The 23410-nt window shown below is 34.6% G+C and overlaps 1 protein-coding gene across 7 annotated transcripts in view; it reads right to left on the bottom strand.

Moving 5' to 3' along the window:
• The window catches only part of SMCHD1 (structural maintenance of chromosomes flexible hinge domain containing 1), a 77609-nt gene that overhangs the window by 39847 nt on the left and 14352 nt on the right, over nucleotides 1-23410 (bottom strand). For 6 of the 7 annotated variants that reach the window (XR_003254335.1, XM_026070555.1, XM_026070556.1 and 3 more), the window contains 18 exons: nucleotides 23116-23282; nucleotides 20829-20922; nucleotides 20355-20565; nucleotides 19192-19312; nucleotides 18922-19105; nucleotides 18212-18409; nucleotides 17968-18081; nucleotides 17458-17564; nucleotides 17111-17193; nucleotides 16851-16964; nucleotides 11081-11158; nucleotides 10881-11000; nucleotides 7256-7400; nucleotides 6934-7030; nucleotides 4244-4316; nucleotides 2314-2453; nucleotides 1242-1376; nucleotides 428-655 (listed from right to left, as the gene is read on the bottom strand). Coding sequence is in view for 6 of the 7 variants with exons in the window: in XM_026070555.1 (XP_025926340.1) it covers nucleotides 428-655; nucleotides 1242-1376; nucleotides 2314-2453; nucleotides 4244-4316; nucleotides 6934-7030; nucleotides 7256-7400; nucleotides 10881-11000; nucleotides 11081-11158; nucleotides 16851-16964; nucleotides 17111-17193; nucleotides 17458-17564; nucleotides 17968-18081; nucleotides 18212-18409; nucleotides 18922-19105; nucleotides 19192-19312; nucleotides 20355-20565; nucleotides 20829-20922; nucleotides 23116-23282 (2409 nt within the window). In the remaining variant the exon portion in view is untranslated. The remainder of the gene's footprint in view (nucleotides 1-427; nucleotides 656-1241; nucleotides 1377-2313; nucleotides 2454-4243; nucleotides 4317-6933; nucleotides 7031-7255; nucleotides 7401-10880; nucleotides 11001-11080; nucleotides 11159-16850; nucleotides 16965-17110; nucleotides 17194-17457; nucleotides 17565-17967; nucleotides 18082-18211; nucleotides 18410-18921; nucleotides 19106-19191; nucleotides 19313-20354; nucleotides 20566-20828; nucleotides 20923-23115; nucleotides 23283-23410) is intronic. The other variant, XM_026070558.1, reaches the window with a different exon arrangement.

The raw sequence follows: 23410 nt of genomic DNA, 5'->3' as shown, positions 1-23410 counted from the left end.
TCCACATCTGCACATAGACAGAGTGATAAGACAGATAATGAAATCTTCATGAAGGAACACACCTGTTCAAGGTTTCTAAATGTTGGGAAAGTCCCATATCTGAAGAATCATAACTACGTAGGAATTACTTTATTGTATTTAGAAGAGCTGGAAATTGCTAAACCTGCTTTTCATTATATTGCCCTGAGGCATTTTTTAACATTTTATTAAACGCCCTTATCTCATTAGGGACACAATTTTAATAAATTGATCTTTTAAAATTTTTAAGCAGAGGGTAATGTTCACATGTTTATTTGTACAGTCTTGAGGAACATCATTTGGAATGGTACTGTGATGTCTACAGATTTTAGAGAATCAACCTTTTGCTAGAAACACATTGCACCCTCCACCTCCAATATTATACTATTGTTTATTTAGAAATACTTGCCTTAATTTTTTCTGCCACAGCTGGAGTTATGTGTATCTCCCTTTCTCCTTCATCGTACATCTGAAATATAAGGTTGTGCATGACATCTCCAGCAACCCAATTAATTTCATCCTGATGTTTAATCTGAATAGCTTTTTGTCCATCCATACTTAAGACTTGCAATCTTGCAACATGACTGCTAGGAAGAAGTTTAATAATCTTTTCCACTGGTAGCACATCTTTACAACTCTATGCATGGGGAAACAAAAAGAAGACATAATTAAGACATTAAATATACACATATATCTCAAGTAGGTGAAGCCTATACTCCTCCATCCAATAGTCTACTGTGATCTATGGTATTACTCTGGATTATCGGGTGTGACCAGGTGTCCAAGTATAAAGTTGGAGTCTGACCTGTCAAAAGTAAATCCAAAGGATAAGCCAGAATGCTTGCAATTTTTTAAAGGATGCTGGAATTGAAGCTAGCTATAGTTTTTGGAGAACATGTTGCCATGCCTATTCTGGCTCTACATGTTTATGAAAGGAAGCAAGTTGTCAGAAGGATGCAGGGAGGAAAAAAAAAGAATGTAAATTCCCAGAAACACTTAAGGAATTTCAGAAACACAGGGTGATGGGTAAAGAAAAGATGGAAAGTTGCCTTTTTATGGTTTCCTAAAGAGGAACAGGGCAGCCAGCTGATTCTCAGGCTGATTATACCTAAAACATTGATTTATTAACATACTTCATAAAAGACTTTGGTTCACTAACAAGACRGTATACTAAACTGTGTTTCCAATTTTTCATTCATCCAAACATCCCGATCAGTACTTACAAGTATTTCAATCCTTGCTTTGAGCATCTGGTCTTTCTTTATATTCTGCACATGTATAACTGGACCAGTTAAAATGTTTGTTCCTGCATTACTGCAGTCCACAGCATACACAGGAAGGTTTGAAGCACCTAAAAACTATTTAAAATGTAAAATTAAACTTCAAATTTTTTGAAGACTACTAGGATTTTTCCAGAAATAATTATTTATGCAACTCCAAAGATATATAGGATTATTTACAGATAAATTTGAAAGAATTCTGTTTTCAAGAAGCCTGCAATATCAACACCTGCTTTTTCAGGTGATAAGAGATGTTAATACATACACACTAGTCTCTTCTCCCATTTTGGCAATGAGTTTAATCAAGCTGTTAAAATAAACCTTTTTATCAATTTTCTAAAATACACACATTAAAACAGAAATTAAATATAAAGTTCAACATGTCCTAACACTCCTGCAGACACAGTCTACAGGAAGAAAAGGTACTCAAATAGATAACTTGTAAATGGAATGCAGATACTGTTTGCACTGGGAAAACCTTTTCTGATTGTGTATCTATCCTTGCTGGAAGACTGATTTTGCTATAATCAGAAAATACACTTTGTATGAATAAAACCATGTCCAAAAGGGCAAAAGACTTGCTTCTAAAAGCCACGGTAACATATGCATTCCCTTCTGAGCTTAGCTGAGTACTTACAATAGTCTTTATTCATTTTTAGGCATTAAACCTGCATTTCATTTTTAGGGAACTTTAAAGCATGTTGCCTGAATTTTTTTTCTGAACAAATTTTAGTATTGCATATAAAAATACAATCTAAAATATCTTAGAATTGTAGCTAAATATTTTCTCTTCATTTTCTCTTCTATTTCTAAGGCTAGGTTCTTATAATTCTGATGCTGAATGACTCATAGTAGATTAGGCAAGGGAGTCACAGTTATAGCTGTCAAACCTCAGAATCTTAAAAGCACTAATAAAGATAACAAATTCTGTCTAAATGTCAAAATAGTCTCTTTCCCCAGCCCTTTTAAAACCAAATATCAAAATCCCTGTAACACATAACATAATGCAGTTTACCTTACAATGAACTATCAACTTTGGCTGTGCTGTTATATTTCCTGATTCATCCAATACTTCAACCTGGAAGGGGAAAGCTGTGCCATTTTCAATCTTTAGAATTTCAGAATCTGGCTTTACTTTCAATTGACGAGGAGGACCTGTGAAAATGGACAATTACAGAACTGTGGTTATATTTTAGATAACTTATAAGATAGTGGATTTCAGTTTTTGTTTTCCTGAAAAGTGAATTTGAAATGCCAAGTTACCAAGTGTGGTAACGAACAACTTGGCACAATTCAGGGGTATTGGTTTATGCTCAGAAGTTCTAGACACATTCTGTCCCTCGATATATATATCACCTGCTACTCTTTTGAATGAATTCAGTACAGAATAGTTAGACAAATATGATGAATTTCATCAGGTACAGGATGTAAAAACATGATATAATGCTATCTACATATTACACAGAAGCAGTTACATCATGAATAAATTTGAAGTTTTCTCCTGACATATAAAAAACAAAGATATTAATGTTCACATATGTTATCAATCATAATGTGCAGCATCACAGTTAAAACTTGCATGCAAAGAAAAGCAAAAGCTAATTTTGATTGTATTATACAGATAGTAAAGTGAAAGCTATTAAAATAAACCTACTCTCTGTAATGTATAATTATTAATTTTAAAAAAGTTAGCAGGAAGTCAGAGACTACTATCAGAAGACAGACGTTTTGAAGAAACAACAACAAAAAAGGCCATTTTCTAGAAACAACCTTTACGCATCATTCATTTAAAACTTCCATTTCAACCTTATTGCTTGAAGAACAGGAATGACTGAAACAGCTTTTATTCACTCCTTCCTTGAAAAACAACTTTAAAAGCCAAGAATAAGCTCAATGAGAAGAAAGAGGTCCTGAAGCCTCTCTAGACTACCAAAATCCAAAGATTCTAATATCTAATAAGGATGAAGATGCCTTCAGTCCAAGGTAAGAATTAAGCAATCAATACACAGTAAAATCTGTCTGAAGTCAGACTGTTTCACCTTGTTTTCTAAACATAGCTTAACCCCCCCCAAAACGTAAAGAATAACAGAACAAATTGTGAACTCCTTTGTTAAAGCCTAGAAGTACACAAATTCACCCCCAAATGAGACAGGAAAGCCTAAAGTTGGGAAGGTTTAGTAATCTGAAAGGCAAAATCTAAGAGTTTTCCCTTCACACTATACCATATCTACCAAATCCAGAAAACCGCAGATAATGAGGGATAATAAGAATTAGCATCTTTTCCTGAAGGGCCTGAAGGGTGATTAGAAGTGAAATTGTTTGAGGTGTTAAACATATAAGGAACTCCTCAATATCAAGACATCCACAAAACATAAAATTCTGGTAAGGATAGTGTGCCTACAGACTCCTGTATTCCTCTCTTGCATTATGTAACATAATGACAAATTCAACATGTAATGCTTTAAATTTCAGACATCGCTCTAACTGCCAAAGCATGCCCTTTTTGTTCAGGTAAAAAATTGAATAAGAACTTGTTGATTCACAAGATGTCTTCTACAAGGACAGCAGGTTAACACAGTTTAGTAGAGGTTAATGGACCAAAAAGCTTCAGAAAATTCAGATGATAAAAGGATCATTCATTTCATGGTACTGGGCTGAAGAACATTCAAAGCCATCAAAAAAATGAAGTAAAAAATTTATCTCAATGAACAGACCATTTCCAGCTGCTAGAATAATGGACAAGACTAGACTGTTCGAGCTGATATTATTCCTGCAAAGAGTGATGTGTCCTCAGCTTTATTTAGTTTCAGTCACCACTTGGATGAGTTGGAATATCCCTTCTTCTGCCTCAAYAAATATTTTATTTTTTTTGGAGAAGAAACACTTATTAATAGGGTCAGAAAAAAGTTCAACAGAAAATCACAAAATATTTTTAAGATACTTACCAGGCTGCAATCTTATTTTACAAATTTGTGTGTCTTCTTTCAAACCAGGAAGAGTAACCTTCAGATTAAAGTTCTAATAAAAAGAATATTTTAAATATTAACCTTAAACAAAAGTAGATTATAGATAAATTATCTCACATAGTCATGTCAATCCATATATATGTGAAATTTCAGAAGCCTAACCAAGTTTTTCCTACACTACTACATAAACCAATTTTTTTCCTGCACTAAAATCAAAATTTTCATGTTATTATGCCCAAAGATATTCAGTTCAGGGTTTGCATGTTAAACTACAAGTTTCTGAAACCATTAAAAGCAGCTTCTGGAAAGTTTTCATTTCATGAGCCATCCCTGGCCTATGCCCTTGCCGTGCTTAACAAGGTGTGCAACATTAACACCCCTGGATGAAAGCAATTCAGCAATTCTTCTGGTTTGCTGGGAAAGAGAAGCAGAATGTGCAATGAGGCCTGGGCCACAGCTTCACAGCTCTAACTGGTCCCATCAAGCAAGTGAGCTCCTCAGCTGATGGCTGGCCTACCACACTGGTCTGTCTGCAAGCCAAGCACCATGTGCCACCTGCAACCCCATTAAACCAAATGGTGAACACTGAGATGAGGAAGGGGGAAGGCAAGAGAGACTTAAGTTACATGTTGGGAGACTGCAAAAAAAAAAAAAGTAGGCAATAAAAAATAGGAAACTAGGATAGCTGAAGTTCAATGTTGGTAAGTCGAATTCTTCAGTAGTTCATTCACTCAAGCTTTGCATTCATGCAATAGACGCTCCTTCTTCTATGATCCCCTTCTCTTAGTTTCAACTCTTTTTCTGCAATACTCATTTTTGACTTAATACTGTCTTCTACTTTCTGCCTCTAAATCATCAGTTTATACCTTTAACTTCATTCCTTTTAATCTTTCAGCAATTGTGTCCTCTAGGGAAGTTCTTCTCCCTTATCCTTCATGATCCCTTTATCTCCTTTCCTTTTGCCATCAAGTATGCTTCTATGTCTACTATAGTATTTTAAAAGGAAAAGAAGAATAAACGTGAATATTATTTTCCTTTTTAATCTCCCTTCTTCACCCTTCTCCTCACTGTATTCAAAATCCTGTAAGGGAGTGGTCTTGATATTACTCATATAGCTCTCTTCCAACTTTCTCTTTCATTCCCCCCACCCCAAACAAAACATAGTCTTAAATGGTTTGGATGGAATCAAGTCAGTTACTAATGAACTAGATGAAATCTGCTTCCCTTTCCTCTCTATCAGTGCTTCTGACACAGACAACTATGATCTTCTCTATTTTCTATCTCTATCAAGATTCTCTTCCCATTTTGCATGCTTACTCCTTCAACATTTTTTCCTTCCTCCTTTCTCAAAAATATATTTCATTTCTTCCTTCTTGTTCTTTCATTTACTTTCTCCTTTTAAATTCTTTCCAGCATCTTATTACTAGCTGTTTCTCAGAGGTATTTTAGCTTTTCTGCTACTATTTCAAAATCAAGATGTTGAAAATTTCTTTCTCTGGTGTTTCCCCACCATCCTGCTTTTCCCCATTATTTTTCGTTACCATCTTTTACAGTCCTTTTTTGTCATATAAGTTAGACAATACAGTTCCTGTATTGCCCCCTACAGTTTATCCAGTTAAACAACACAAGAAAACAACATCCCTTCTTTTCCATTATTATGGGATTATTTCTGTCCTGCAAATTCCTTAAATGACTAATGGTCTTGCCCCTCACCAAATTTATATTTTGCTACAGCCTAGCATTTTTGCTTCTATTCTCTCTGTTTCCCTGTCTTCTGTCATTACTCTTACCCTTCTCCTTACATGCTGAGCTTTATCTACAAAGCTTATTACATTCAACACCCTCCAGTTTTCAATCAGCAGGTAAATACAGCTCTTCATACACCTTTTCACCGGCAAACTTATTTGCTTTTTTCTCATCAACAATACATTAGTATCTTCAGCTACCTCAGTTCCTAGCTTTGTCTTTACTATGCTAGGCTTCAAGACTAGATGAAAGATTAGGATCTAATCAAGAATGTAGAATACTGTATAAATATACATGTTTCTAAAATTATTTTTGAAATTCTTCACATCTGCCTTTATCAAAAGCATTAATTCAGATCACATTGTTTATCTATTTGTCTCCATAGTTAACAGCTTGAATAGGTGCTGAGAATCCATTAGTAAAAGGCCAGATTTGGATGACAACTTAATAGACATATATTTGCTACAGAGGTGAAACCAACACTTTGGAAACATCAAGAGGCTCAACTAGTTACCAATTACATTGGCTATTACTACTCATCATCTCAACTRTCAGAATGAAAGATTTCAGTTCTCCCAATGCTGCTTCAGTGTAAAAGTCACCAGGGTGATTTGGCTTAAAACAATTTCAACAGCAGTTCAAACCAGCTGACTTTGTATGCTTGGTACACTCTACCACACACATGCACGTGTGCTCATTTTCCCCCCAGCTCCATCAGCTAACAGAGTGTGGCTGTAGGAGAGGTAACAAATTGTTCCAGGTAAATTAAAACCATAAGATATCATTTGAAAGCATCCCAAGCTGTAGCCAGTAACATAGAGCAAACAAAGGTAACACTATGTGACAATCCATTTTACATGAAAATTATTCAGTTGTTTTGTTTTTTTTAATATGTTACTTCAAGTTTAAATCCATTAGCCTACCTTGCCCTGGTAACTATTTATACAGCCTTTAGCAGTGACACCCTTAATGATGCAATTTGTTCCTGTAGTTATTTCTTCATACTGTAATGTCAAGCCACTAGAAAAATACATTAAACAAAATCAATTTAAAAATAAACAGAGCATTTTAATTCTCACCTAAAATAGATATAAGATACTTTCAGATATTCCCATGGAAGCTACTGCAAAAATGCCAGATAATTCATACTAAAAGTATCCAGTACATGACTCAAGAGAAAAAAACTGAAGAATTACTATATTAATGTTACAAGAAGTAAGGACAAAAATGAGATGGTTGAATTACCTAGCTTCAAGAATTGGCTTAATATCAGTTGTCAACTGTGTTGCATGACCAAACTCATCCTGCAATTCCAAAGGAATATTAAAAGGTACTCCAACTCGAAAAGGAAGCTCCAAAAGACCCACTGAAAATTTCTCTGGTTTGCCCTCTAAGAGAAAAGAATAATACATTTTTAGAAGGAATTTTATGTGCTCATTGGCTTACTTAAGGCAGCAGTTTAGTCAAGCAGTTTCCAGCCTCAAAGTAAGTAGGCTGTTCATAATTACTTTTGTAACCAAAATCATGGTTTATTGATTGATCATCTTTTTCAGCTTATATAATATAAAAGTAAGAGTTAAAACATAGTGGCAGAAGCTTATGGCATAAAAAACATAACAGTACAGCCCAAACTTCTGGAGCATCAATATCAACATAGCACCTGAAAACGGACAAATCCTTGAGGACAGCTTTTCTTAGACATTTTGTTGCTCTAACTCTCTTAAAAAAAATCATGCATGCAATAAAATATTCTTACTCTACAACTATCCCAAATTTGAGACACAAGGATGAATAAACATTATTTGCAAAAGAAGTCTGGGTGCATCTTCTCTGTGAAATCTGGCTCCATTAAACTGCCTCCAATTAGGCACTCAAAAATGAGATGACATCATGATTGCCATCATTTGCCTGAGCAGTACAAATCACAGTAATGTTTGGTGGAATCAAACTTTCTGGGCCAAGTGGCAACTGAGAAAAGGAGTAATATAATGCTGACCTAAGTGGTTGATAAATGTCCTATCAAATTATTTTGGACTCAAATTAACAACTACTTTGAATACCTGCAGGTGTGATTATCAACAAATTTCTTTTGCACCAGAGATATGAAAAATCCTTGGGAAAGGGAAATTCTTATATTTTATTAGCCAGAATTATTTTAACAATAACAAAAAAAGAAGGCCTCAACATCTAAGTGTTTACAGCTTTATTAAAGCTTACAAGTGAGTGATAAAACTATAAAATGGACAGGCAAAATAACAGTTAAGAACTTCTGCACTGTCAAACTGAATAATCACCAAAAGGACWTATGTCTGAATTAAAAGAACATAGCCTAAGAATTTTTAACTTAGGTTGTTCAGGTTTAACTGGCATTTTTGACTATTTTGTAGCTTACCAGGAAGAACCATAAACACTGAACAACAACCAGTTGTCAAAGAAATCAAATAAATTGTTTCTCAGATGAAAAAGTTGTTGATTTCAGTTTAGATTTTAATTCTTCTGTTTGGGATTTTTAGAATCTATATACATAAAAGGTCATACAGACATTGTTTTATGTTTTGGAACATTTTGGAATGATGAAAAATAACATTTACAGCTGTCTCTGAGACAAAATATAGAAAAAAATTGAGACTTGAAATATTCACTTTTCAAGACTGATGATCATTATAAGCATCAAATCACTTCCTGACTAATGAGGCAAAAATGCAGCAATAGATAGCAAAAGGTGCTTTTGGAATCCCTTGTATTAAAAGTACCAAATTATTACTTCATCAGATTTTCAGAGTACACATTCGTTTCCAGGCAGACTTGTCATGAATTTTTATAGCCAAAGAAACCTATTTAATTGCAGTCCACCATGCTGGGGGCAGCCACAATRCTATTGCAAGAGAAATTTTAAAATACAGAATATAACTTTACAACTTTAAAGGTTCTACTTTTACTTTGATGAACAGAAATAAAGAAGAGGGAGAAAAGGTTCATTTATGTATTTATTTAGAGAAAAAAGGTACTTCAGTGAAGTTCTAAGAGAAGAAAAATCCTGAGACCTGAATGTCAGTTTTTTAGACATATATTTAAATTATTACTCTTTTCAAGTAAGGCCAAACATTTCTGCTTCATCATATAAGAATATTTCTGTTGTTCTGCAGAAGCTTTTAGAAGAAAATGCTACAAAGAACTGTTTTCTGCCTAAAGGGTTTGTATGCAGAGCCTCTTATTTTTTGGAAAGGAGGCTACTGAAAGCTTCTATTCTTTCCACATTTTCTAGAAACAGATGTCAGCTTTACCTCCTGAACCTGCACTGGAAATAAGTATTTTAATATTAAATACAAAGGAAACTGGTATTTTTTGTCTTTTTTTCTCCTTGCAGAAAAAAGTTAGGCTTGTTTTTTTCTAATTCAGAAAAAGGCAACAATATCACTTAGTGGCAGAAGGGCCAAAGAAAACTCTTCCTTTCAAAACAGAGATTGAGACAAGAGAAGATCCATCCTTCTGTGCAAGTAGGCCACAAATCTTTTCATTTCTATATGTAAGCCYACTTACATAAAGGATAGCTTTGGTTATAAGACACATCTGGAGAGGTATGATCTGTAGTCAGCATATGTATTTGCAAATTGAATCTAGTTTAGCAGGTGCATAACTATAGATTTTCTTTAAGATGAATCATGATGTACAAAATCACAACATACAAAAAAAAATCTTTAAATCCTATGAAATGTGATATAACATATTCCTTTATAATTTAAAAATGGATTGTTTTTCATATTTCTGGACAGAAAGTGCAACTTGAATGTAATTTACAGCTTTACCCTTTTTCATAAATATATGCCTATTTTTCCTGAAAATGAAGTCTCTTCAGTAAAAAGGAATAAAACTGCTTCAGAGAAAGGCTTATAAACAAACTGAGCTGCCACCAACAGATAAATGCACACAAAAGAATTAGGAAATAAAATTAACATCTTAAGGGGATGAGAGAAACAGGACTAGCAATGCAGTACCAAACACATGACATAACTGTACATTGTATATCTTACAGTATTCAACAGTGTCACTAAAATTAGAATCTAATAATTATCTTGGGAAGAGATGAACAGTCATATGCTATTTTAGGCCATATCTATATCTATATATGTCTGATGTTACTCTCCCTTGTATATGATATATATATCTATATCTATATCTGAGATATACATATATCGCAGAGTGTATGGCAAGGGAGAGTAACATCAGACATATTGAAAGGGATTATTTTAATTCTAGTATTCCAATTAATATTTTCTGATGGTTAATCCATAGATACACACCCATTATAATTGAACAAGTACTTACTGTTTTGCATAAGATTTTTCTTTTAATTAAAAAAAGGACTTCAATCTCAACATACATATTTTAAATGCTTAACCTGCTTTTGAATGAATTCATTTCTCTGTATGGGATATGCATGAAAGCTGACTTAATGAATATTAGTTTTATGAAAGAATACTGATGCCAATGGCATGAGACAGAGGATGATTCTAATTAAGTTAAGGCTTGAGTAAGTTTGTTTGTTTGTTTGTTTGTTTGTTTTTGCTAAGCACATTAGGAAAGTTCTCCTCTGGAAAAGCTTTTGATTCTATTAACATTTTACCTTTTTTATGAAACTGACCGTATAGCAGGACCAACATGACTGCTATTGGCAAGATCAAAACCAACCAGACAACCCCCCCCCCMAAAAAAAACCCCTTTCTCTTGAATCTACTTCATATTTGACATACAAGTATTACTTTATCAAGGTTGAAAGCTACCTCTCACTAAAACATGATTTATTTTGATACACGATGAATCAAACCCACCAAAATTAAAATAAAACTGGCATGACTGGAATTTATCTTACCTATGATAGTAAATTTAAATATTTTAGATGGCAGAGGCCTTCCTGCATAAGTGTCTGCATTACTTTCATTCAATACTACTTGCAGCTTCAAGGTGTAGTTCCCAAGTTTCTGAAGATTTTCTAAACAGAAATACAAATACATTTAGAAATAAAAGAGCAGAATTATAAATAAACTGAAAATATTGCACAAGTGAACTCACCCATTTTTTTAAACCAGTACGGCCATTTGCCTCCATGCTGACTGATATGAGAAATTATTTCTTTATTCCCAGAAGGTGCTTAAACAAACAAACAAACAATTAGTTCATATTTTTAGATTTTATACCATAATTCTTCATTTTTTCAAGTATCATTACTCCAATTAAATGTAAAAATAATGCATGTCACTTCTAAATCTCACAAATATAAATTCTGTTTCACAAGTAATCACACTGATCACAGCTAAAAAAAAAAAAAAAAATCTAATTCCCATACTAATTACAAATTGCTAGCCTCAGACACATTAAAATTAAAGCAGCAGCTTTGTAAAGCTGAATTAGCTCTTTGGTTATATTATGTTTCCCTAGTAAGTCTGAGCACTGTAGGCCATGAACTCCATACTGGCGACTGACCAACTTCACAAATAACAATCATAAATTAGCCTAAATGGGAGCAATGGTAAAAAACTGAAGTTGACTGAACATATAATCGAGGAAAAAAAGAACATTTCCTTTTTTGTTCCACTTTATTTTATCTGTCTTTACAAACACTTCTGCAGCACAAAGGCACATCCAAAAGGGAATATGTTGAAACTCTGGGGCAATTTTTTGTGACTGGTGCTACAACCTGCAGGAATGACATTTATTGTTAAAACTTCTCAGGAAACATGAATATATTTGTTTTTCAAAATACAATTTAGAATATATACAGAATGTGACTGCAACAAGACTATACAGAATAAAAAGAAACACAGTAAAAGATATACTTTGTTCTGTAGGTAAGTACAAACAAGTGTAATTTCACATCCTGTTCTTGCACCAAATTCCATATATAACATAAAGCAACACCTGTCAGCTTTGTTAAGTGTATTTCTTTGAATGTGTAATTCTGGAAGTAGTGGGTTATGAAAATAAGTTTTAATAGTGTTTTATAGAAAGAAAACTTCTATATAGAAAGAGAGTTTTCCATATTGGTATGTTTTTTTTCCTTTGGTAGTTACTAACACTGAAAACTTCTCAAGTGAGTAGCAATTTTCCTACTGAAGTGTCAACTACCACCAAGTTAAACTGACAGTCTCTCTATATTATGCAAAATGCACACTGCAGAAGAAACACTTTGACAAGACATTTCACCATTCTTCTTCTTCTGCCCCATTATAGATAATAATACAAGGGGTCAAATTTATCTATAGTAAGTGAAGAAATTCTAATATTTCTGTGCATGGGGATAATGAAAAAGATGACAGTAAAACAAATGGGGTCTATGGAGAGAACAAATGTAAAAAAAAAAAAAAAAAAAAAAAAGCGGTTCTTAAGGGCAAGGCTGTTACATTCTAATATTCTGTTCCGAAAGAGCAGTATTGTGCGAAAAAGCTGTCAGATACGTCCAACATTGTTGTCGGGGTCTGTACGATGAGCAAACGTCCCAACATTCTATTGGAACAACAGATCAAATTATTTCAGTGGAACCACATCCAAAAATCTGATCTGCCTTGACTGTGTCTCCATTTTTTTCCTCTGACAGAGGGGAAAGCCCTTCCTACAAACACTTCGTATTAGCAGTGATCAGTGGAGTATTAGGACTTCCCAAATGCCATGTTCTTTTCCTGAAGTTTCCACACAAATATAAAATGTCCAGAATCCAATTCACAGACATCTATACAATTCAAAGATATTACCACAGTTTTCCTATAATCACTGAGATACAGAAGACTACTCTTGGTGCAAACTATGTGCACCAGAAAGAGCAGAAGAAACAAAAGTTTTCATACACACTGGTTTGTCAAAAATGCAAACCTGTGGTTGAATTGTTGAAATTTAGTTGTTTTTTTCTGACACAGAAGCACAAGAAAATTCTCACCTCTCARCTTAAAAAATATGTATACTATCTGAAACCTTTTGGATACAAGTGTTCTTCTGGAGGCAAAAGGCATCTTTTACTCATGGGACTACTACTGCACCAGAGTTTACTCCTCATATGAACAAAGTTTCCATACACAATGTTCTGAAAAAAACAGTTCACTAAATGTCTCTTCTGTGGTGTACTACAAATCGCTGGCACATATGAACAGAGAAAAAAACTCTGTTTAATTTTGTTTCAAATGACAGATTAATCAGTGTCTTTTGATAGTCACAGCCCTCCTGTACTGGAGAATGCTATGCTGGGAGTGTGTGAAAGAGAATAGCATTCTGAATAGCATTTCCCATGATGGTTTACAGGAGGGAAATGGCAAGATAATCCTTTGGTCAGAGTAACAGTCAACTAAGTTCTAAAATAAATACTTCAGTGATGAAAACAGCTTGCTGAAAAGCTCAATAACTTGAAAAGATGCCTCATGATTGCCATAGTACCTACTTGAATACTTTAACGGGGATACCTGCAATCTTATTGAACAATTAGGAGTGATTTAAAAGAATCTTCTGAGATAGAAAAGGTGAGTAGAAAATCAAGTTCTTTCCCACAGATTTGAGCCTATTAAGGGAAGGAGGAGGGAAAGAGGGAAAGATACTCAGAGAAATACTCTTACTTGTTTTCGGATCTTTCCTTGCCAGAAAGATACTCAGTGATTTCAGAACACAGGAATTGTGCCGACCAATGTATTACCCATAGTATCTACTGAAATGATAGGTTTTGCCATGTAAGAATATACACTGACAGATGAGCAAAGAGAATGAATACATGCTTAGGAGGAAAGTCCAAAGGTCCAAAAGGTGAGAAGGCCTGCACATGCAAACACACACAGAATTTGAAGTCTGACTCTTCCATCTTCTACAAAAAAATAAAATTTAATTCCCTACAAATGTCATGCTCACATTATGTTCTGAGAATCCAAAGCCTTTACTGTGTGCTCAGTTCTTAAGTACAGTGCAGTGAAGCCCACATTTTCCTTTTGCAGCCTCTTTCAAATCTCATTTGAGCCTCATTCCATTCAGACTACTTGGCTTACTCTTTCTCTCAGCCCTAAGCCTAATTTTAGGCAGAGACCTAGATAAGGGCCTCCAGCCATGGCACAGAAAGGAAGTTTCTCTTGGCAGCCCACACTTACCCTGGGCACCCCCTTTCCAGCCTCACTCCACATGGACCACTAGGCTTTCTCTTTTTCTGAAGCCTAACCCTAATTTTAGCCTGAAAACTAGTTAATGCCTCCGAGGTATGGCCCAGATGAGTTTATGATATACTGGTTCTCCTGTTGGGTCTTTGTTGGGCCACTTTGCTTTGGCAGCTGCTTTCCCACTCCATTCAAGGAGGACCACTCTACTTTGTCATTCTCTCAAAACTAATCCTATCCTTCATTTTTGACAGAATCTTAGACAATGTCCCACAGCCATGGTCCAAAAAATTCCCACAGTTCAGTATCCTTGCAGCTTGCTCTCTCCGAGSGCAGCCCATTTCTGGCCCCACAGTAACTGCACTTCTAAAGCTTTCTTTTTCTCTCAAACCTAAACTCTGTTTTCAGTCTAACCTTAGACAAGAACAACCTAAGCATGACTTTAACAAAAAGTTTCTCAGATCCCAGCTCTCTTGGCAGCCCACTCCCTTCTAGCAGCCCCTTTCCATCAACCCTAATGCTAATTTTAGGCTGAACCTTAGAGAAAGTGACCCAATAATGGGCAGAAATAAAAAATGCTGCCCTGTTCTCCTGGCAGCCCACACTTCCCTTTGGCAGACACTGTCCACCCCCCTTCTACATGGACCCCTCGGCATTCCCTTGCTCTCTACCCTACTCTTTCACTTGGTAGCCCCTCTCTGATCCCACTCAACCTGGACCCCTTGGCTTTTTCTTTCTCTCAACTCTAACCCTACCACAATTTTCAGCCAAAGTTTAGACAAGGCACCCCAGGCATGGTTTGGGGAATACATTTATCACAGCAGAGCTCTCTTGGCAGTCCACACCTCCCTTCAGCGGCCCCTTTCTATCCTTGCTCCACCTGCTCCTCAGCTTCGTCTTTCTTTCAACCCTAAACATAACCTGAATGTTAGGCTGAGAGACAATGCACCCTAACCATGGTCCACAAATGAAATATCTCACAGCCCAATTCTCTTCATCAGCCCACACTTCCTTTTGACAGTCCCTTCCCAGCTCCACTCCATTTGGACCCCTTAAACTTAGACAAGGCAGTGCAGCCATGGCTTAGACAAAAAGTCTCTCAGAGCTCATTTCTCTTGGTAGCCCATACTGCCCTTCGCCTTTCCACCCCTGTTCCACCTGGACCCATATGCTTGGCTTTTCTCTCAACCCTAACTCTAACCTTCATTTTCTGACAAACCTTAAGACAAGGCACCCTCACCATTGCCCAGACAGGAGGTTTCTTACAGTCCAGTTCTCTTGCCATTGCCACTTTGGCAGCTTCTTTCTATCCCTGCTCCACCTGCACCCCTCTGCTTTCTCATTCTCTCAACCCAAACTCTAATTTTGAACTGAACTTTATACAAAGCTCCTCAGTCATAGCCCAGATAAGAAGTTTCTCACAGCCCAGTTCTCTTTGTAGCCCATAGCATATTTTATGAGGTAGTCTACATTTTTAAGAGAAAATAAGCTTGGTGTAGGTTATAAGATGTTTTGCCTTCATATGAATGTACCACTTCAGTATAACTGATAGCTTTATATTATAAGAAAGCGTTGGGGTTTGAGTTTGACAGGTATGCCAAACCCCAGCTGCCACTTGTAGGWCTTATTTATTGTTCACCAGAAGGTGAAGAACAGGGAGATTACACGTGTGGTTCCTCAGCTGACTACAAAAGAAAGTGAAAATAGGAGRCAATAAAAACATTCATGAGCAAGTTTCAATCAATGAATCAAAGTGGTCAGGAAACACGAAAGGTTGGAAGACAGAATTTTTGGTAATCAGAAGCAAAGGACAAACTTAGTTTTGTTTCTCTTAGGAATAATGCTGACAGAACACAACRTTAAAAACACTATGTCTCTTCAAATTTAGACATTCTGAAGTTAGGATAGTCTACCTTTGTTAAAGGCTGCTTGCAAAACACTGACTTGTCCCCCACATTGTTCGCAAACACAATCTGACAATCTTTATTATGTGAGCACATATTCTTTCAATCCCAGCCTCTTGTTGTCCCAGAACCCCACCTTGAAAAATGGGCATGCAGAGCAGACAGTCCCTCACACAACAAGCAGCATTAAAATACCATGTTGTTAAAACATATAGCCTTATAACATGCATACTACACACTGAAGCTAAGACACTTCCATTTGGTTTCCTTTGATATACATCACTACAGGAATTTTGGTGCTTCAGAAAGTTATTTTTACAACTCTCTTATCAGATAAAGGGATTACTTTTTCCTATTGTACATGGGGGCAACAAGGCAAACAAGACTGAAATGTTTCTATAAATTTCAGGTATATTTGACATGTACACTCACATGAACTTTGATTTTTATAATTTTGAAGTGACTTAAAACTTAGTATTGTGAGATACTAAGCAAGTCTGATCTCTAGTTTTATGCAATTCATGTGAATTGCTATGTTAATTACAGAACCGTTATCCTTTTTAACCATATTTGCATGCATATTAAGTAGACAGCCTGAAATTGATAAGTCCTCCTTACACATGATGGAAGATATAGTCATAACATAGCATTGAGATATTTTTCTTGAAACATATCTTTGGAATGCTACATGGAGCTCTGACAGGATATTATCCTTAAAATTTAAAGTTATATAGATCTATCAAATTTTAATCAAATATATTACACATTATGTGTTCTTTAAAATAATAAAGAATAATTTAAATATACTTAAGTACTTACAATGTAAAATAACCTTGAGTTCAACAAGAAGTTTCTTTGAGCCTCCATGGCTTGTACCTGGAAGTTTTTGCATTGCTTCTCCTTTTTTATTCAAAATTTCTATTCTTAATGCTCCTGTATTTAAAAGAAAAAGTGATGGACTTTTAAAACACAGTTTATAAATGATTGGTGATTTCTCCGTATTTCTTTTTTAACAGGAGTACATARTATGATTTTACATTGACATTTTACTCTTTAGTATTTGGAAGGAAAAAACATACCTATTGGTGTACCAGCAAATCTCGTTTCATTTGGTAATAACTCATCCCCTTCAGGCCATGTGACTGACAATTTGTCAGGAAGTCTAGTTAAAAAAAGAGAAACAACAGTTTTTCTGTAAGTTGAAAAACAGCATAATTTATCTTTACTAGAATGCACATGAAGCTATTTTTGGGGAAAAAAATTCAGAACGATTTCTTTTTTTAGAGTTCAAAGTTTTTTATTTCTACTGAAACAGCTGACATCACTTCCACTTGGGAATAAAACTGAACATTCTTTTTGTTCCTGAAGAAATATTAAAACCATTATTAGGAACTTCACAAGTAAACCATTACAATTTAGAGCTTACCTTGCCATTTCATCTTCTATGTATTTTTTAACAGCTTTGTCAGACACTGTTCTGTCAAGTTTTGAGATCGGAATCGTTTTCATTTCAGCATACAATGCTTGAGGTTCCTGAAAAAGTTAAGTCTAGTTATAAACAACCAGATTATAATGCACCAGAGAAGAAATACCTCATTACCAAGGACCATATAGGTAGAAAAATGCTAACAAATGCTACCTGGTGACTCTGCAGACGCTGGGCTAAAATATGTCGAAAACACCAGGGTTAAGAATGGGGACATACAGCATACTAGTGAGTCCAACTGTGATACTGTATGTAATACGCAAATTTAAATTAACCACGATTATGAATAATCATTTATAATATGAAATTTATATTAAAACTAAGCTAGACTGCCTAAGCTCCAAAAAATAATTTTCAGCATGTGTTTAAAAAAAACATACAAAGGAGTCTGATCCAGGATTAAATTTAAAGATTCCACAGGCATACGAACTATTTTTATATTTGTCTTACCAAAGCAATTTGAACCTCTCCTCCAGTAGCAAATATATCCCCATCATGGTCTCCATACAGAAAAAATTTCTCAATACTTCCATAGAATATTGGGAGAGTCTTAATAGTTTTCACCTGTAGAAAGAATATGGTAATTAAATTTTATACATCACTTCAGTATTGCAAACACAAGTATAGTATTTGCCTTATAGGATTCAAATGCGCTATTAAAAAAAAAAAACACATCTGTGAGCAAATAACTTACCAGCTGTCCAGTTTTGTATGTTTTCCCATCCCACTCTATGGCAGAATACACCGTCCAAGGGCTCTGCATTCTTTTGGATGGCAAATCAGTACGCGTAGTTATTCCTTTAAAGACTGTGAATTTTATCTGTTTGTCATATTTCTCATGACAGTCTTTGAGCCACAAAGCAAATTCTCTATCAATTTTCATTCGCTGTTCCTGTAAAGCAATTACAAAACATATATACACTATTGCTGTATTACAAAATGTAAATCTGAATTTTAGAAGTACAAACATGTATAGGAGCACAGCGATACTGTACTCAAAAACTGGATTCTCCAATTCAGAAATAGTAACACTAGAGCATTCCTGGAAAGCTATACTTCAAGCCATAGAAAGTTTACATAACTTACTATTAACTTAAATAAGAGTTATTCTTATGAAGTCTTTCCATAAAAACAGTCATATAACAACTAGATAAAATTATTGTTTATGCTTAAGAAAATACAAGAAAAAAGACTAAATCTTATTTTTCATTTTTAAGGTGTCAGCTTTACAACCCACTAAAACTGAGAGAAGTGTCTGCTACAAAGTACTGCAAAAGTTTCCAAGGTAAAAGTTCTTTAGAAACAGGATAATATTCAGTGATATGAACAAATGACCAATGAGTAAACATTTCATATGCATTACATTTGGCCATAAAGAAATACAAAAAATATTAAAATGATCACCTGTCCATTGAAGATTCTTGTGAACAGAGTATTCTTATCTTTTAACTTCAGCTCCAGATCCATGAAAGTGAGTTTGTTTGTGCTGACCTGAAACTTATCATTGGTAAATAATGCACCAGAAATTCTGTTGTAGCATTCAATTGGTGCCAATCCTCTCTTCTTTGGAGGAGCGCACCAGTCGAAACTTAAACAAAAGGAGGAAGAAATTAAACCTTGCTTATAAAAAGAAAAGAGAAAAAAGTTTACACTGCAGAAACAGATATCACTTACTCTTCCACAGTTGTGTATGGTATTAATCTTCCATTCCAAAAGCATTCAAAGATAGGCCTTTTCCCTCTGGCACCCTTTTCTACTATAAAGCAGTCGTCGTCATCATCGTCATCATTTAATTCTTGATTAAAAAGAAAGTTTCCATTAAAAAAAAATCTTAAAATATCCAGTGTAATACCAAACAAAACAATAGTTAAAATGAAGGATTACCTATGCATATTAAGTTAGGCACAATAGCATTATACATGATATCAAGACAGGTATATTTATTTAGAAGCCTGTACTTCCTTAGGATTTTTTTTCCAAATACCAGACAGAATAACTAAGTAAAAAATTTAAACAGGGATTGAATCATACTAAAATGTACTGAATTTTCAGATTTCAAATATAACTTGAATAAATATTACTTTTTTCTTTAGTTTCAACTGATGTTCTTCTAATACCCTAAAATCTTGTCACAATTAAACTCTGAACTTGTTTTGTTAAGAAAAAAAAWATCACCAACATACAAAATTATTTTAAAACCCTAGCATCTGAAAATTCAGCAAGACTGGATAAAACAAATTTTTAACTTAGGACTTATTCTAAATGTTGTCCAGTATAGTATTCTGATGTTATAATCTCTAGAATCAAACTACTGCTGTTCCATTAGTTTCTTGGAGCAAAGACCTAAAAGTCAGATGGAAATGTTTCAATCAGACTGCATTCCATGAGAGCTTACAGTTTGAAATCAGAGGGAATTATGTCAAAGATTGGGTTTACATGAACAAGTTACCACAACAGCCAATGTTAGGATGTGAAATTTTCTATTCTGACACAACCCAGTTTAGATTACAACTTAAACTTCAATTTAAATTGTTCCATCCTCCTGTTGTATTAACCACTCATTAGTTTCTATTTCGTTAAAACTCTTAGAGTAATAGGATTATCTCTAATTTGAGTTTGCCATAAAAAATGAACACAATGTTCCCCAAAATTTCTAATATAGAGAGGAAACCTATTATCTTAGAAAAATTGTCTCCAACCCTTTTGTGCAAGTTCGATAGATAATGAAACTCAGAAATATTTACAAACACAGTGTCTAGAAAAGTAGCAGTATTACATATTTAAACCAGCCTACTTAGGAAGCACTAATAAAATAAGCAGCAAAACATTTCACTTACTTGACGGAAAGCATGGATCATCAGGGTATGTTTCTTTATCATAAAGGAAGGGATGGTATCGGATGATCCCTTCCACTATACCTTCTCCTTCAACATGTGCCTTAAACTCAAAACTATCTGCTGCAGTATTTATATACAATGTCTGCATGTCATCTTTGATCTCCCTAAGATTGACAATCTTTGGTACTTTTCCTTTTTCAAACATTGAAATCTAGAACAAAAATAAAACAAGTTGATTTTTCCTTATGCCAAAAAGACTAGTGCAATTAGCATTTGTGACACTTGTATAACTATGTTAGCAAAATGAATTAGTTCCTGTACCACAATAATAAATAACATTATTTAAAAAAAAAAATTACATACCTCTTAAAATGCTGCAGCAGAGCAAACTGCATAATTAAAAAAAAACAGGCACAATATGGAATAAACTGTCATGAAAGAAGAGTTTTAACTGATAGATATAAAACCTCCTACCTGAATGTCAATGTTGTTGAAAGGGCCTACATCTTTCACTACAGCATTAGTTTCATTTCCTTTTGGTCCATGGATATAATAGTGATAGATATGTCTGAAATATATTTTAAATAAAAAATAAATCTCAAAAATGGAAATTAAAAAATTGAACATTCTATTTTTTTAAAAAAAACTAAGTAAAATCATATTTCTCATTAAAATATAACTGGTTCATTGCATTGTTATAAGTTAATTCAACTCCATGACAACATGTATATGTGGTACAGAAAAGAGATTAAAAGGGAGTGAGTGATTCTCTCCTTTCAACTCATCTCCTTCACACACATTCATTGCTAGGGTCAATTTTTGGATACAGTAACTAAGCACGTTACAAATTTGATGGTTATACATAAGCAAATAAAAAAATTATTATTAAGTGGCTACAGATGTAAACTGTTTTGCACTTTAGAGATTAAAAAACTAGAGCAAAAAAAAACCAACCCAGATTCTGATTCTGGTACCAACTTTGTATTGATCATCTGAAAAGTAATAGAAGTGTTTAAGAAATAATCACTACCCTTATATTATTTAMAAAAAAAAAAAAAAAAGCCCAGTTCAATATAGGCAGCAAAGCCATGGATATGACCTGCAAAGTAGAAACGTCTTCCTTCTTGTAATTGTTATTTTCTCATGGCACTTGCCTCCATTTCAGAAATTCCCCAAACCCCCACTATCAGCTAAATGAATTCTTTTCCCAGAGATCTGAAGTTTGGGGAAACTGAGAAACTTCAATAATTCCCTTCAGTTCATACTTTCAGCAAACTAGCCAAWTCTTCTAACTTCAGAGTTGAGTCCTTACAGACTTAATTATTAATTAAAAGACACCTTAAACTTCAAGGTGGTGGTTTGCAGAAAAAAAATGTTATACAAGTCAATGGAACTGACTGCATGAAGGAAATTAAATGTATCTGCAAGTGTTTATAATCTCTTTGCTTCAGACATCCATCCCACTAAATACACCCCAAGAAGAAATCTTGATTCCCAGACCAAGGTTCCTCATTCTCTCACTGCTCGGAACTTGAGAGCAGATTGGTATGTCCAAAACACATAACATTTTGCCTATATCTCCAGACCTGAAGAGGTATTCTCATGGCCTCAAGACACAATTATTTTGGGTGTTCTTCCCCCCTCCTCTATTTCATAGCATCTGAAATAATATGAGGACTATGCTGTAGCCCATTAGAGCAAAATGAAACTGAGACAACGCATGTGGGACAGAAGGCAAGGCATGACGGTGTGTGGAGATGTTTGAGGGAACAAGGCCAGCTGAAATAATGCTGCAGAATTGTGTAACATAGGGGAAGCTAAACCTGACTAGATTTGCCCTAATATTTACTGGGCACCTACTTGAAAAATTGCACCTGAGTCTCATCTCAAATAGAAGCAGTTCTATCAATCCAAGAGACCCCTAGAAAGAACTAACACACACATAAGTGTGGGTCATCAGGAGAGTAGCACCTGGAAGCTAATGGGGGAGCCAAGTTATTTGTCAATGTAGATGTACCCCTAAATTTTCATATTGTTAAAAGGGGGTTCAGCCACATCATGCTTACATAGAACAGCGAATGAAGTTTCAATATATTAAGGTATCTAGGGTTTGCTAGATTTCAAAACTGGGCTATGATTTCATAGTTCTTTACATTCACAGATAGATCTACCATTCTAAAAGATAAGACTACATGATCCACAGATATCTCCAAGCCCTGCAGGCCCATTGATGAAACTACTGGAACACTGAGTGGACAGTTTCATACATTATTCTCCCTCTTAAACTAGAATGAAGAAGCAGAGTTTTTTAAAACTATGAACACAAAGGAAGATGCCAAGGTTGGGAGCACAACCTTAAGAGTAATAGCTTATCATGCTATTAATAATTAATAGTGACACTAATTATTAATAATTAATTCACTAATTTATTTAGTTATGGCTATATTGTTAATATATTAATWATTAATAACTGGTGGCTACATTTATTAATAATCTAATTAATAATTAAGTATCAACTGTCAAGTGAAACTGATACTGATGTTTGTAAACATCTTTGTTTGGACTGGGGACCCATACACTTGTGCTAGTTTCAAAAAAACCCCACTTACCTAAAAAGCCTAATTGGGATATCAGCATAATACATATATCTACAGCCTTAATAGGAATAAAGCCAAAGATGAATTACAAAAAACAAGTAACTCATAATAATCTGACTTTGTCAGTAGTTCACTTTTAAATCAAATACAAAGCACAAACTTACGCCAGCTGCCTTGTCCAAAGATGAAAATAGTTTTTCAAGTACTGCATATGATCTGGTTGTACACCTGTAATGACAACTGCTGTGAAACTCTCTTTATCCCTTTCTTCTAGTATTAGATTATGAAGAAATCTTTCATCGTCACTTGTGATGTGAGTAGAGTCAGATGGCTACAAAAAGAGTAAAATAATAAGAGTAGGAATGTAAACTGATTTTCTGAACTCCCTTCAGTTTTGAAAGGGATTAAAAAACAGAATGAAAAAAGAATGCAGAACAAATGATGCTAAATATCACAAAG

The sequence above is a fragment of the Apteryx rowi genome, unplaced genomic scaffold (genome assembly GCF_003343035.1).
Source record: "Apteryx rowi isolate R43461 unplaced genomic scaffold, aptRow1 scaffold_312, whole genome shotgun sequence".
NCBI lineage: Eukaryota > Metazoa > Chordata > Aves > Apterygiformes > Apterygidae > Apteryx > Apteryx rowi.
This window is presented reverse-complemented; position numbering and strand designations above follow the sequence as displayed.